Source organism: Lissotriton vulgaris, chromosome 7 (assembly GCF_964263255.1).
Source record: "Lissotriton vulgaris chromosome 7, aLisVul1.2, whole genome shotgun sequence".
NCBI classification, from domain to species: domain Eukaryota; kingdom Metazoa; phylum Chordata; class Amphibia; order Caudata; family Salamandridae; genus Lissotriton; species Lissotriton vulgaris.
Window position 1 is genome coordinate 1,772,756,843 of NC_141695.1, and position 14,380 is coordinate 1,772,771,222.

At 53.7% G+C, this 14,380-nt stretch overlaps 1 protein-coding gene across 1 annotated transcript in view; it reads left to right on the plus strand.

Annotated features, from left to right (window-relative positions):
- Nucleotides 1-14,380, plus strand: part of BCL3 (BCL3 transcription coactivator) — a 142,250-nt gene that overhangs the window by 16,599 nt on the left and 111,271 nt on the right. Inside the window, exon 3 of the mRNA XM_086933139.1 lies at nt 11,765-11,942. Within this exon, the coding sequence (XP_086789265.1) occupies nt 11,765-11,942 (178 nt within the window). The remainder of the gene's footprint in view (nt 1-11,764; nt 11,943-14,380) is intronic.

The window sequence follows — 14,380 nt, forward strand, 5'->3', positions numbered from 1 at the left end:
TGCTTGTTTCTGAGACGTGCCGGCACCCTGTGCCAGAGTCCCTGCTTGTTTCTGAGAAGTGCCGGTCCTTGTGCCAGAGTCCCTGCTTGTTTCTGAGACGTGCCAGCACCCTGTGCCAGAGTCCCTGCTTGTTTCTGAGACGTGCCAGCACCCTGTGCCAGAGTCCCTGCTTGTTTCTGAGACGTGCCGGCACCCTGTGCCAGAGTCCCTGCTTGTTTCTGAGAAGTGCCGGTCCTTGTGCCAGAGTCCCTGCTTGTTTCTGAGATGTGCCAGAGTCCCTGCTTCTTTCTTAGACGTGCCGGCACCCTGTGCCAGAGTCCCTGCTTGTTTCTGAGACGTGCCGGCACCCTGTGCCAGAGTCCTTGCTTGTTTCTGAGACGTGCCAGCACCCTCTGCCAGAGTCCTTGCTTGTTTCTGAGACGTGCCAGGGCCCTGTGGCAGAGTCCCTGCTTTTTTCTGAGAAGTGCCGGCACCCTGTGCCAGAGTCCCTGCTTGTTTCTGAGACGTGCCGGCACCCTGTGCCAGAGTCCCTGCTTGTTTCTGAGGTGTGCCGGCACCCTGTGCCAGAGTCCCTGCTTGTTTCTGAGATGTGCCGGCACCCTGTGCCAGAGTCCCTGCTTGTTTCTGAGACGTGCCGGCACCCTGTGCCAGAGTCCCTGCTTGTTTCTGAGACGTACCTGTACCCTGTGCCAGAGTCCCTGCTTGTTTCTGAGATGTGACCGTCCCTGTGCCAGAGTCCCTGCTTGTTTCTGAGACGTGCCGGCACCCTGTGCCAGAGTCCCTGCTTGTTTCTGAGATGTGACCGTCCCTGTGCCAGAGTCCCTGCTTGTTTCTGAGACATGCCAGCACCCTGTGCCAGAGTCCCTGCTTGTTTCTGAGATGTGCCTTCACCCTGTGCCAGAGTCCCTGCTTGTTTCTGAGACATGCCAGCACCCTGTGCCCGAGTCCCTGCTTGTTTCTGAGACTTGCAGGGTACCCTGTGCCAGAGTCCCTGCTTGTTTCTGAGACGTGCCGGCACCCTGTGCCAGAGTCCCTGCTTGTTTCTGAGAAGTGCCAGCACCCTGTGCCAGAGTCCCTTCTTGTTTCTGAGACATGCCAGCACCCTGTGCCCGAGTCCCTGCTTGTTTCTGAGACTTGCAGGGTACCCTGTGCCAGAGTCCCTGCTTGTTTCAGAGACGTGCCGGCACCCTGTGCCAGAGTCCCTGCTTGTTTCTGAGAAGTGCCGGTCCTTGTGCCAGAGTCCCTGCTTGTTTCTGAGACGTGCCAGCACCCTGTGCCAGAGTCCCTGCTTGTTTCTGAGACGTGCCAGCACCCTGTGCCAGAGTCCCTGCTTCTTTCTTAGACGTGCCGGCACCCTGTGCCAGAGTCCCTGCTTGTTTCTGAGACGTGCCGGCACGCTGTGCCAGAGTCCCTGCTTGTTTCTGAGATGTGCCGGCACCCTGTGCCAGAGTCCCTGCTTGTTTCTGAGACGTGCCGGCACCCTGTGCCAGAGTCCCTGCTTGTTTCTGAGATGTGCCGGCACCCTGTGCCAGAGTCCCTGCTTGTTTCTGAGATGTGCCGGCACCCTGTGCCAGAGTCCCTGCTTGTTTCTGAGACGTGCCGGCACCCTGTGCCAGAGTCCCTGCTTGTTTCTGAGAAGTGACCGTCCCTGTGCCAGAGTCCCTGCTTGTTTCTGAGACGTGCCGGCACCCTGTGCCAGAGTCCCTGCTTGTTTCTGAGATTTGCCTTCACCCTGTGCCAGAGTCCCTGCTTGTTTCTGAGACATGCCAGCACCCTGTGCCCGAGTCCCTGCTTGTTTCCGAGACTTGCAGGGTACCCTGTGCCAGAGTCCCTGCTTGTTTCTGAGACGTGCCGGCACCCTGTGCCAGAGTCCCTGCTTGTTTATGAGACGTGCCAGCACCTTGTGCCAGAGTCCCTGCTTCTTTCTGAGACGTGCCTTCACCCTATGCCAGAGTCCCTGCTTGATTCAGAGACGTGCCTGTACCCTGTGCCAGAGTCCCTGCTTGTTTCTGAGACGTGCCGGCACCCTGTGCCAGAGCCCCTGCTTCTTTCTGAGAAGTGACCGTCCCTGTGCCAGAGTCCCTGCTTGTTTCTGAGACGTACCGGCACCCTGTGCCAGAGTCCCTGCTTGTTTCTGAGACTTGCAGGGTACCCTGTGCCAGAGTGCCTGCTTGTTTCTGAGACGTGCCAGCACCCTGTGCCAGAGTCCCTGCTTGTTCCTGAGACGTGCCAGCACCCTGTGCCAGAGTCCCTGCTTGTTCCTGAGACGTGCCGGCACCTTGTGCCAGAGTCCCTGCTTGTTTCTGAGACGTGCCGGCACCCTGTGCCAGAGTCCTTGCTTGTTTCTGAGACGTGCCGGCACCCTCTGCCAGAGTCCCTGCTTGTTTCTGAGACGTACCTGTACCTTGTGCCAGAGTCCCTGCTTGTTTCTGAGACGTGCCGGCACCCTGTGCCAGAGTCCCTGCTTGTTTCTGAGACGTGCCGGCACCCTCTGCCAGAGTCCCTGCTTGTTTCTGAGAAGTGCCGGCACCCTGTGCCAGAGTCCCTGTTTGTTTCTGAGAAGTGCCGGCACCCCGTGCCAGAGTCCCTGCTTGTTTCTGAGACGTGACGGTCCCTGTGCCAGAGTCCCTGCTTGTTTCTGAGATGTGCCGGCACCCTGTGCCAGAGTCCCTGCTTGTTTCTGAGACGTGCTGGCACCCTGTGCCAGAGTCCCTGCTTGTTTCTGAGACGTGACGGTCCCTGTGCCAGAGTCCCTGCTTGTTTCTGAGATGTGCCGGCACCCTGTGCCAGAGTCCCTGCTTGTTTCTGAGACGTGCCGGCACCCTCTGCCAGAGTTCCTGCTTGTTTCTGAGACATGCCGGCACCCTGCGCCAGAGTCCCTGCTTCTTTCTTAGACGTGCCGGCACCATGTGCCAGAGTCCCTGCTTGTTTCTGAGAAGTGCCGGCACCATGTGCCAGAGTCCCTGCTTGTTTCTGAGAAGTGCCGGTCCTTGTGCCAGAGTCCCTGCTTGTTTCTGAGACGTGCCGGCACCATGTGCCAGAGTCCCTGCTTGTTTCTGAGAAGTGCCGGTCCTTGTGCCAGAGTCCCTGCTTGTTTCTGAGACGTGCCGGCACCCTCTGCCAGAGTCCCTGCTTGTTTCTGAGACGTGCCGGCACCCTGTGCCAGAGTCCTTGCTTGTTTCTGAGACGTGCCGGCACCCTGTGCCAGAGTCCCTGCTTGTTTATGAGACGTGCCGGCACCCTGTGCCAGAGTCCCTGCTTGTTTCTGAGACGTGCCGGCACCCTGTGCCAGAGTCCCTGCTTGTTCCTGAGACGTGCCAGCACCCTGTGCCAGAGTCCCTGCTTGATTCAGAGACGTGCTTGTACCCTGTGCCAGAGTCCCTGCGTGTTTCTGACACGTGCTGGTACCCTGCACCAGAGTCCCTGCTTGTTTCTGAGAAGTGCCGGTCCCTGGGCCAGAGTCCCTGCTTGTTTCTGAGAAGTGCCGGTCCCTGTGCCAGAGTCCCTGCTTCTTTCTGAGACGTGACGGTCCCTGTGCCAGAGTCCCTGCTTCTTTCTGAGACGTGACGGTCCCTGTGCCAGAGTCCCTGCTTGTTTCTGAGACGTGACCGTCCCTGTGCCAGAGTCCCCGCTTGTTTCTGAGACGTGACGGCACCCTGTGCCAGAGTCCCTGCTTGTTTCTGATACGTGCCGGCACCCTGTGCCAGAGTCCCTGCTTGTTTCTGAGACGTGCCGGCACCCTGTGCCAGAGTCCCTGCTTGTTTCTGAGATGTGCCGGCACCCTGTGCCAGAGTCCCTGCTTGTTTCTGAGATGTGCCTTCATCCTGTGCCAGAGTCCCTGCTTGTTTCTGAGACATGCCGGCACCCTGTGCCAGAGTCCCTGCTTGTTTCTGAGACATGCCAGCACCCTGTGCCCGAGTCCCTGCTTGTTTCTGAGACTTGCAGGGTACCCTGTGCCAGAGTCCCTGCTTGTTTCTGAGACGTGCCGGCACCCTGTGCCAGAGTCCCTGCTTGTTTATGAGACGTGCCAGCACCTTGTGCCAGAGTCCCTGCTTCTTTCTGAGACGTGCCTTCACCCTGTGCCAGAGTCCCTACTTGTTTCTGAGACATGCCTGTACCCTGTGCCAGAGTCCCTGCTTGTTTCTGAGACGTGCCGGCACCCTGTGCCAGAGCCCCTGCTTCTTTCTGAGAAGTGACCGTCCCTGTGCCAGAGTCCCTGCTTGTTTCTGAGACGTGCCGGCACCCTGTGCCAGAGTCCCTGCTTGTTTCTGAGACTTGCAGGGTACCCTGTGCCAGAGTCCCTGCTTGTTCCTGAGATGTGCCGGCACCCTGTGCCAGAGTCCCTGCTTGTTCCTGAGACGTGCCAGCACCCTGTGCCAGAGTCCCTGCTTGTTCCTGAGACGTGCCGGCACCCTGTGCCAGAGTCCCTGCTTGTTTCTGAGACGTGCCGGCACCCTGTGCCAGAGTCCTTGCTTGTTTCTGAGACGTGCCGGCACCCTGTGCCAGAGTCCCTGCTTGTTTCTGAGACGTGCAAGCACCCTGTGCCAGAGCCCCTGCTTCTTTCTGAGAAGTGACGGTCCCTGTGCCAGAGTCCCTGCTAGTTTCTGAGAAGTGCCGGCACCCTGTGCCAGAGTCCCTGCTTGTTCCTGAGACGTGCCGGCACCCTGTGCCAGAGTCCCTGCTTGTTTCTGAGACGTGCCGGCACCCTGTGCCAGAGTCCTTGCTTGTTTCTGAGACGTGCCGGCACCCTGTGCCAGAGTCCCTGCTTGTTTCTGAGACGTGCAAGCACCCTGTGCCAGAGCCCCTGCTTCTTTCTGAGAAGTGACGGTCCCTGTGCCAGAGTCCCTGCTAGTTTCTGAGAAGTGCCGGCACCCTGTGCCAGAGTCCCTGCTTCTTTCTTAGGCGTGCCAGCACCCTGTGCCAGAGTCCCTGCTTGTTTCTGAGACGCGCCGGTCCTTGTGCCAGAGTCCCTGCTTGTTTCTAGAGACGTGCCGGTCCCTGTGCCAGAGTCCCTGCTTGTTTCTGAGAAGTGCCAGCACCCTGTGCCAGAGTCCCTGCTTGATTCAGAGACGTGCCTGTACCCTGTGCCAGAGTCCCTGCTTGTTTCTGAGACGTGCCGGCACCCTGTGCCAGAGCCCCTGCTTCTTTCTGAGAAGTGACCGTCCCTGTGCCAGAGTCCCTGCTTGTTTCTGAGACGTACCGGCACCCTGTGCCAGAGTCCCTGCTTGTTTCTGAGACTTGCAGGGTACCCTGTGCCAGAGTGCCTGCTTGTTTCTGAGACGTGACGGTCCCTGTGCCAGAGTCCCTGCTTGTTTCTGAGATGTGCCGGCAGCCTGTGCCAGAGTCCCTGCTTGTTTCTGAGACGTGCCGGCACCCTGTGCCAGAGTCCCTGCTTGTTTCTGAGACGTGACGGTCCCTGTGCCAGAGTCCCTGCTTGTTTCTGAGATGTGCCGGCACCCTGTGCCAGAGTCCCTGCTTGTTTCTGAGACGTGCCGGCACCCTCTGCCAGAGTTCCTGCTTGTTTCTGAGACATGCCGGCACCCTGCGCCAGAGTCCCTGCTTCTTTCTTAGACGTGCCGGCACCATGTGCCAGAGTCCCTGCTTGTTTCTGAGAAGTGCCGGCACCATGTGCCAGAGTCCCTGCTTGTTTCTGAGAAGTGCCGGTCCTTGTGCCAGAGTCCCTGCTTGTTTCTGAGACGTGCCGGCACCATGTGCCAGAGTCCCTGCTTGTTTCTGAGAAGTGCCGGTCCTTGTGCCAGAGTCCCTGCTTGTTTCTGAGACGTGCCGGCACCCTCTGCCAGAGTCCCTGCTTGTTTCTGAGACGTGCCGGCACCCTGTGCCAGAGTCCTTGCTTGTTTCTGAGACGTGCCGGCACCCTGTGCCAGAGTCCCTGCTTGTTTCTGAGACGTGCCGGCACCCTGTGCCAGAGTCCCTGCTTGTTTCTGAGACGTGCCGGCACCCTGTGCCAGAGTACCTGCTTGTTCCTGAGACGTGCCAGCACCCTGTGCCAGAGTCCCTGCTTGATTCAGAGACGTGCTTGTACCCTGTGCCAGAGTCCCTGCGTGTTTCTGACACGTGCTGGTACCCTGCACCAGAGTCCCTGCTTGTTTCTGAGAAGTGCCGGTCCCTGGGCCAGAGTCCCTGCTTGTTTCTGAGAAGTGCCGGTCCCTGTGCCAGAGTCCCTGCTTCTTTCTGAGACGTGACGGTCCCTGTGCCAGAGTCCCTGCTTCTTTCTGAGACGTGACGGTCCCTGTGCCAGAGTCCCTGCTTGTTTCTGAGACGTGACCGTCCCTGTGCCAGAGTCCCCGCTTGTTTCTGAGACGTGACGGCACCCTGTGCCAGAGTCCCTGCTTGTTTCTGAGACGTGCCGGCACCCTGTGCCAGAGTCCCTGCTTGTTTCTGAGACATGCCAGCACCTTGTGCCAGAGTCCCTGCTTCTTTCTGAGACGTGCCTTCACCCTGTGCCAGAGTCCCTGCTTGTTTCTGAGACATGCCTGTACCCTGTGCCAGAGTCCCTGCTTGTTTCTGAGACGTGCCGGCACCCTGTGCCAGAGCCCCTGCTTCTTTCTGAGAAGTGACCGTCCCTGTGCCAGAGTCCCTGCTTGTTTCTGAGACGTGCCGGCACCCTGTGCCAGAGTCCCTGCTTGTTTCTGAGACTTGCAGGGTACCCTGTGCCAGAGTCCCTGCTTGTTCCTGAGATGTGCCGGCACCCTGTGCCAGAGTCCCTGCTTGTTCCTGAGACGTGCCAGCACCCTGTGCCAGAGTCCCTGCTTGTTCCTGAGACGTGCCGGCACCCTGTGCCAGAGTCCCTGCTTGTTTCTGAGACGTGCCGGCACCCTGTGCCAGAGTCCTTGCTTGTTTCTGAGACGTGCCGGCACCCTGTGCCAGAGTCCCTGCTTGTTTCTGAGACGTGCAAGCACCCTGTGCCAGAGCCCCTGCTTCTTTCTGAGAAGTGACGGTCCCTGTGCCAGAGTCCCTGCTAGTTTCTGAGACGTGCCGGCACCCTGTGCCAGAGTCTTTGCTTGTTTCTGAGACGTGCCGGCACCCTGTGCCAGAGTCCTTGCTTGTTTCTGAGACGTGCCGGCACCCTGTGCCAGAGTCCCTGCTTCTTTCTGAGACGTGCTTGTACCCTGTGCCAGAGTCCCTGCTTCTTTCTTAGGCGTGCCAGCACCCTGTGCCAGAGTCCCTGCTTGTTTCTGAGACGTGCCGGTCCTTGTGCCAGAGTCCCTGCTTGTTTCTAGAGACGTGCCGGTCCCTGTGCCAGAGTCCCTGCTTGTTTCTGAGAAGTGCCAGCACCCTGTGCCAGAGTCCCTGCATGTTTCTGAGATGTGCCTTCACCCTGTGCCAGAGTCCCTGCTTGTTTCTGAGATGTGCCGGCACCCTGTGCCAGAGTCCCTGCTTGTTTCTGAGATGTGCCTTCACCATGTGCCAGAGTCCCTGCTTGTTTCTGAGACATGCCGGCACCCTGTGCCAGAGTCCCTGCTTCTTTCTGAGACATGCCAGCACCCTGTGCCAGAGTCCCTGCTTCTTTCTTAGACGTGCCAGCACCCTGTGCCAGAGTTCCTGCTTGTTCCTGAGACATTCCGGCACCCTGTGCCCGAGTCCCTGCTTGTTTCTGAGACGTGCTGGTAGCCTGTGCCAGAGTCCCTGCTTGTTTCTGAGAATTGCCGGCACCCTGGGCCAGAGTCCTGATAGAGAAGCAACGGTCCTGCTAGAGATATGACTGTCCTGCTAGAGATGTGACAGTCCTGCTAGAGATGTGATGGTCCTGGATAGAGATGTGATGGTTCTGGATAGAGATGTGACTGTCCTGCTGGAGATGTGATGGTCCTGGATAGAGATGTGATGGTCCTGGATAGAGATGTGATGGTCCTGGATAGAGATGTGATGGTCCTGGATAGAGATATGATGGTCCTGGATAAAGATGTGATGGTCCTGGATAGAGATGTGATGGTCCTGGATAGAGATGTTATGGTCCTGGATAGAGATATGATGGTCCTGGATAAAGATGTGATGGTCCTGGATAGAGATGTGATGGTCCTGGATAGAGATGTTATGGTCCTGGATAGAGATATGACGGTCCTGGATAGAGATGTGATGGTCCTGGATAGAGATGTGATGGTCCTGGATGGAGATGTGATGGTTCTGGCTAAAGATGTGACAGTCCTGCTAGAAATATGATGGTCTTGGATAGAGATGTGATGGTCCTGGATAGAGATGTGATGGTTCTGGTTAAAGATGTGACAGTCCTGCTAGAAATATGATGGTCCTGGATAGAGATCTGATGGTCCTGGATATATATGCAACTGTCCTGCTAGAGATATGATGGTCTTGGATAGAGATGTGATGGTTCTGGATAGAGATGTGACTGTCCTGCTGGAGATGTGATGGTCCTGGATGGAGATGTGATGGTCCTGGATAGAGATGTGACTGTCCTGCTGGAGATGTGAAGGTCCTTGATAGAGATGCGATGGTCCTGGATAGAGATTTGATGGTCCTGGATAGAGATGTGATGGTTCTGGCTAAAGATGTGACAGTCCTGCTAGAAATATGATGGTCTTGGATAGAATTATGATGGTCCTGGATAGAGATGTGACTGTCTTGCTGGAGATGTGATGGTCCTGGATAGAGATGTGATGCTTCTGGATAGAGATGTGACTGTCCTGCTGGAGATGTGACAGTCCTGCTAGAGATATGATGGTCTTGGATAGAGATGTGATGGTTCTGGATAGAGATGTGACTGTCCTGCTGGAGATGTGACAGTCCTGCTAGAGATATGATGGTCTTGGATAGAGATGTGAGGGTTCTGGATAGAGATGTGACTGTCCTGCTGGAGATGTGATGGTCCTGGATAGAAATGTGATGGTTCTGGCTAAAGATGTGACAGTTCTGCTAGAAATATGATGGTCTTGGATAGAATTGTCATGGTCCTGGATAGAGATGTGATGGCGCTGGATAGAGATGTGATGGTTCTGGCTAAAGATGTGACAGTCCTGCTAGAGATATGATGGTCTTGGATAGAGATGTGATGGTTCTGGATAGAGATGTGACTGTCCTGCTGGAGATGTGATGGTCCTGGATGGAGATGTGATGGTTCTGGATTGAGATGTGACTGTCCTGCTGGAGATGTGACAGTCCTGCTAGAGATTTGATGGTCTTGGATAGAGATGTGATGGTTCTGGATAGAGATGTGACTGTCCTGCTGAAGATGTGATGGTCCTGGATAGAGATGTGATGGTCCTGGATAGAAATGTGATGGTTCTGGCTAAAGATGTGACAGTCCTGCTAGAAATATGATGGTCTTGGATAGAATTGTGATGGTCCTGGATAGAGATGTGACTGTCTTGCTGGAGATTTGATGGTCCTGGATAGAGATGTGATGCTTCTGGATAGAGATGTGACAGTCCTGTTAGAGATATGATCGTCCTGGATAGAGATCTGATGGTCCTGGATATAGATGCGACTGTCCTGCTAGAGATGTGATGGTCTTGGATAGAGATGTGATGGTTCTGGATAGAGATGTGACTGTCCTGCTGGAGATGTGATGGTCCTGGATGGAGATGTGATGGTCCTGGATAGAGATGTGATGGTCCTGCTAGAGATGTGATTGTCCTGGATGGAGATGTGATGGTCCTGCTGGAGATGTGATGGTCCTGGATGGAGATGTGATGGTCCTGGATAGAGATGTGATGGTCCTGCTAGAGATGTGATGGTCCTGAATGGAGATGTGATGGTCCTGGATGGAGATGTGATGGTCCTGGATAGAGATGTGATGGTCCTACTGGAGATGTGATGGTCCTGGATGGAGATGTGATGGTCCTGGATAGAGATGTGATGGTCCTACTGGAGATGTGATGGTCCTGGATGGAGATGTGATGGTCCTGGATGGAGATGTGATGGTCCTGGATAGAGATGTGATGGTCCTGCTAAAGATGTGATGGTCCTGAATGGAGATGTGATGGTCCTGGATGGAGATGTGATGGTCCTGGATAGAGATTTGATGGTCCTGCTAGAGATGTGACAGCCCTGCTTGAGATATGAGAGTCGTGCTAGAGATGTGAAGGTTCTAACTAGACACGGGACTCTCCTAGCTGATGATGTTTTCACCGCTTGGCAGTAAGGATGGTGCATCAAACACGAGGTGGCATGTTGTATAGGAAAGGTGGCACATGTGTCAGGAACATTTGTGATGGATGGCACCTTGTGTGATAGGTGCAACATTTTGCTACTTCATTCATCCAGCACCACAGTCTTGTTATGGGGTGACTCACTTCATGAAGACAACAAAAGAGATGACTGGGCTGTTCCTTAGGGAAGGAAGAAGGAAAGGGTCACTAGGGAAAAAGGGTTACTGCTCAATGGAGGGCAACCCCTGGGTATCCAATTTGTTGGATATAATGGCCTCACACACCCTTGCGAGTGTCATGCTTCATCATCGGCAATGCTCCTCGTTGGGCAGGCGGTGCAATGCCCAACGGGCTCACCTCAAAGAGGGGCTCTTTATCGGAGATCTTTTATCCAACTGCCTATGGGTGAAGTGGGGGTGAGGGGCCAGGACAGAGTAGATAGTGTGGGTGAGGATAAAATGTGGCACAAGGTACCGGAACGCAATTTTATTCTGGTGGTCCTCTGCCACAAGTAAAATCAAGGATAGCCGGTGCTCATGGGGACTATGGTTTCCCAGAGTGGACCAGGGCTAAAGTGCAAATGGTGTGGTCAACATGTTTCTCGCTTCTAGTACATTGACTGTGATTCTTCAGGACCTAGTAAAAAACTACAATCTACAAAACATGACCTAATGATTAGTATCAGTTTAAATACAGCACATAAGTTGTACTACCTGTATGACACTGCTCTTGCCTAGAGAGGGGAGATAAAGGAGAACATTACCACAGGTAAGTAACACATACTAGTCACTATCTGCACTAGTATGTCACTTCCTCACAGTGTGTTCACGGTCACTACACGGTCACATGTTGTTACTTACCTGTGGTAATGTTCTCCTTTATCTCCCCTCTCTAAAGAAGAGCAGTGTCATACAGGTAGTACAACTTATGTGCTGTATTTATGGCTGGGGGCCGTCATAAACCCGCCCACTTGTGATTCTGCTGCACAGGCGCAGAATCGCGGCAGCATGGAAGGGGTTAAAGGTTAAGTTGTCTTTTCAAAGAGATGTGGGTGCAGTTGCAAACTCCTCTATGTTTTTCCGTGTTTTAAATGTAATGCGTAGTTAACAAATCTTCCCAAACTAGTTTATTGCCCACGGTTAATGATGGCGATATATGAGATGGGTGTCACTGCATGTGAAGGGTGAGACATCATGCAAGCTGTGCTTCACAATGCAAGGTGTGCACACACTGGCTAGGGGTGCCACATCAGACAAGGTGTTTCCAATCCTGCGAGCGGTGGACCCTCAAATGAGGGGTGGCACATCCTGCGAGCGGGGGCACCTCTTTGTGATGGGTGAAACATCAGGCCCAGGGCAGCACATCACACAAGGGGTGGCACATCATCCAAGTAATTGCACATCATGCGAGGGGTGGAACATCAGAGAAGGGATGGCAAATAGTGTAAGAGGTGGCACATCATGCAAGGTGTGGCACCTGTTGTGGAGAGTGACACATCGTGCCTGTGGCAGCGCATCATGCAAGGGGTGGCATCTCCTGCTCTGAGACTGGCACGGCTGTGCCCACATGCCCCTTCGTGTTCTGTCTTCTTGAGTTCTCTAGTCTGGTATTAAGACTTATCTTCTTCAATGTTCCAGGTGCCCACTGCCCTTACCCGCCGCGCCACCTGCCTCTCCAGCTGTATGCCTCCCATGCCCTGGGGCAAGGAGCGATGCTGGGCATCCACCCCTCCCCCTACCAGCTCATCTGCCCACTGGAGAACCAGCTGAGCAGCGACATCGCCTTGGCCTCGAGGCAGGACGAAGATGGTGACACGTAAGAACACTTAAAGCTGTTTGTGGTCACGTGTGCTGGGTGGGGAAGGAGGGGGTCAAGGGGTAGGTGAATGGATAGTGGGGGGGCAGGTGAATGGGGAGGCAAAGGGTGATTTAGGGATTCCTGGCGCTCACTTATATAATGCACTCAGTATCTATTAATGTAGGTTCGTTGTTGTGGTGCTCTTAACGGAGGGTGTCCACCCAACACCCCCAGAAAAACCCAAGGGGATCAATTAACAGAAGCAAACCCTTAAGCACAATGTATACACAATTTGTGAAATCATTCTTCAGATGTCAAAGTTCAATGTTATCAAATGTCCAATCTGTATTGGTTCTGTGCTCGCTGCGAACATGTTTCGATCCAGCATCTTGCCCCAGGACTTCATCAGGGCTTCTTCCTTTTGGCACGTATCTTGTAGTGTAGTTCCTATATTCCCAATAGGCTCTGAGCATTGGAATAACATAAACGGCAGTTTAGAAGAAGGACTGAGGTTGACTAGGTCTCTACTGAATATGTTAGACTTAATTAGGTATGCCAGCTAGCTCAGAGGTCACTAGAAACTTTCTCGAATGAACAGGGAGGAGTTAACTTCCCTGATTAGACAAGAAGAGATTAGCTTCTGACAACCGCATAAACATCACAACTTTGCTCCCTCCAGAATAAGGAGTATATCTCCAGAGTCGTGTGAAAACAATAGATAGCTATTTCACTCAGTCAATCGTGCATGCTTAGTTTCACCAGAGTGCAGAGAAATAGAGAGACGGGTGTTATTTATTGAGCAGTCTTCTTCCTCATGCAAGAGAAGTGAATTGCCACAATTGCAAAACTTGTCATAAAGTAAAGTGCGTACAGTAAAAGGAGTATTCTGAAATAATACTGTAAAAGCATTGATATGGTTTCTGAGCCATATGATACTTAAAACGGATAAAATATATACAGTTATATACAATGATAACAGTTGACTAAACTTACTCAACTGGTGCTTCTAAAATACGCCTACCCCAGTGTACCTAACCTAAGCCTAGTACGTGGGAAGGAGTAAGGGAGTTGCAGTTTAAGTTAAGTTAGTTTTGCAGGGAATCTGAATCAAGAATTCTCTAAGGGTCTAATCAGCTCCGTTCCTTGGTTTTAGAATGAAGGAGGTCTTGTATCTCGTTCTCAGGACTCGATCTCCCAGTAACCCGCAAGGGTGACTGGAAACACTGGAGTTGGATTTTCTCGGCAGGAGAAAAGACAGCGTCTTTCTCAGTGCGTCAAATGGGAGGGACGGCTTCCTTCGGCACTCGCATCAGCTGGGCTTCGGGTAAGTAGATAGCCACTCTGCCCCAAACCACCGTGTGTTGCTTAAAGCAAATGCTGGTATATTTATACCTGGAAGGTGCCGTGTTTGACGTAAGGTTGGACATAAGACGTCAATAAGAACTGTCACTAAGAACTGGCAGTTCTTTCAGGACTCGCAGGAGTTCTAGGACAAATCAAAACAAAAGCAGGGGGAATTCCCGGGTTGCTGGAGGTTTGGTTTGTTTAAAGAACTCGTTGTACTTTCTAGGAGTCTAAGGAAGTAGCCTTGCCGTATTTGGACTGCATTGGCTATGACTAAATATGGATATGATTCTTATGCCTTTATAAGGATATTATTTGTTATAACCACATGAGGGCATAAATCGGGAATATTTAATTAGGGTCCTAGATACAACAATCTTGCTCCGGTCATGTGTTTCTCATGACCGATACCTGTCACGAGTCCCTTTTAATATCCAGGCAGATTGTTTTAAAGGAATAAGACCCTCCAAATTTCGAACCACACTCAGTCCCTGAGAGTGGTCTGGGGGAGTATACCACTCATTACGGCGTCCTTCCCGTGAAAGGGGAGGGGCAGGTGAATGGGGAGGGGCAGATGATTTGGGAGGGGCAGGGGCAGTGAACAGATAGGGGAAGGTGAATAGCTAGGGTCAGAGGAAGGTGAATGGGGAGGGGCAGAGGCAGGTGAAAAGGTAGGGAAAGTGAACGGGTAAGGGCAGGTGAATGTGGAGGGGCAGGGGTAGTGAACAGATAGGGGCAGGTGGATAGGAACGGTCAGGGGCAGGCGAATGGGGAGGGGCAGAGGCAGGTGAAAAGGTAGGGAAAGTGAACGGGTAAGGGCAGGTGAATGTGGAGGGGCAGGGGTAGTGAACAGATAGGGGCAGGTGGATAGGAAGGGTCAGGGGCAGGTGAATGGGGAGGGGCAGAGGCAGGTAAATAGGTAGGGGCAGTGAATAGGTTGGGACAGGGGCAGGTGAATGGGGATGGGCAGAGGCAAATTAATGGGGAGGGGAAGGCGAATGGAAGAGGCAGCTGCACTGACTAGCTTGGGGCAGATGGAGAGGTAGGGTCAGGAAGAAGCGGATGGGGAAGGGCAGGTGAAATGCTAGGGGCATTTGAATAGTTAGGGCCAG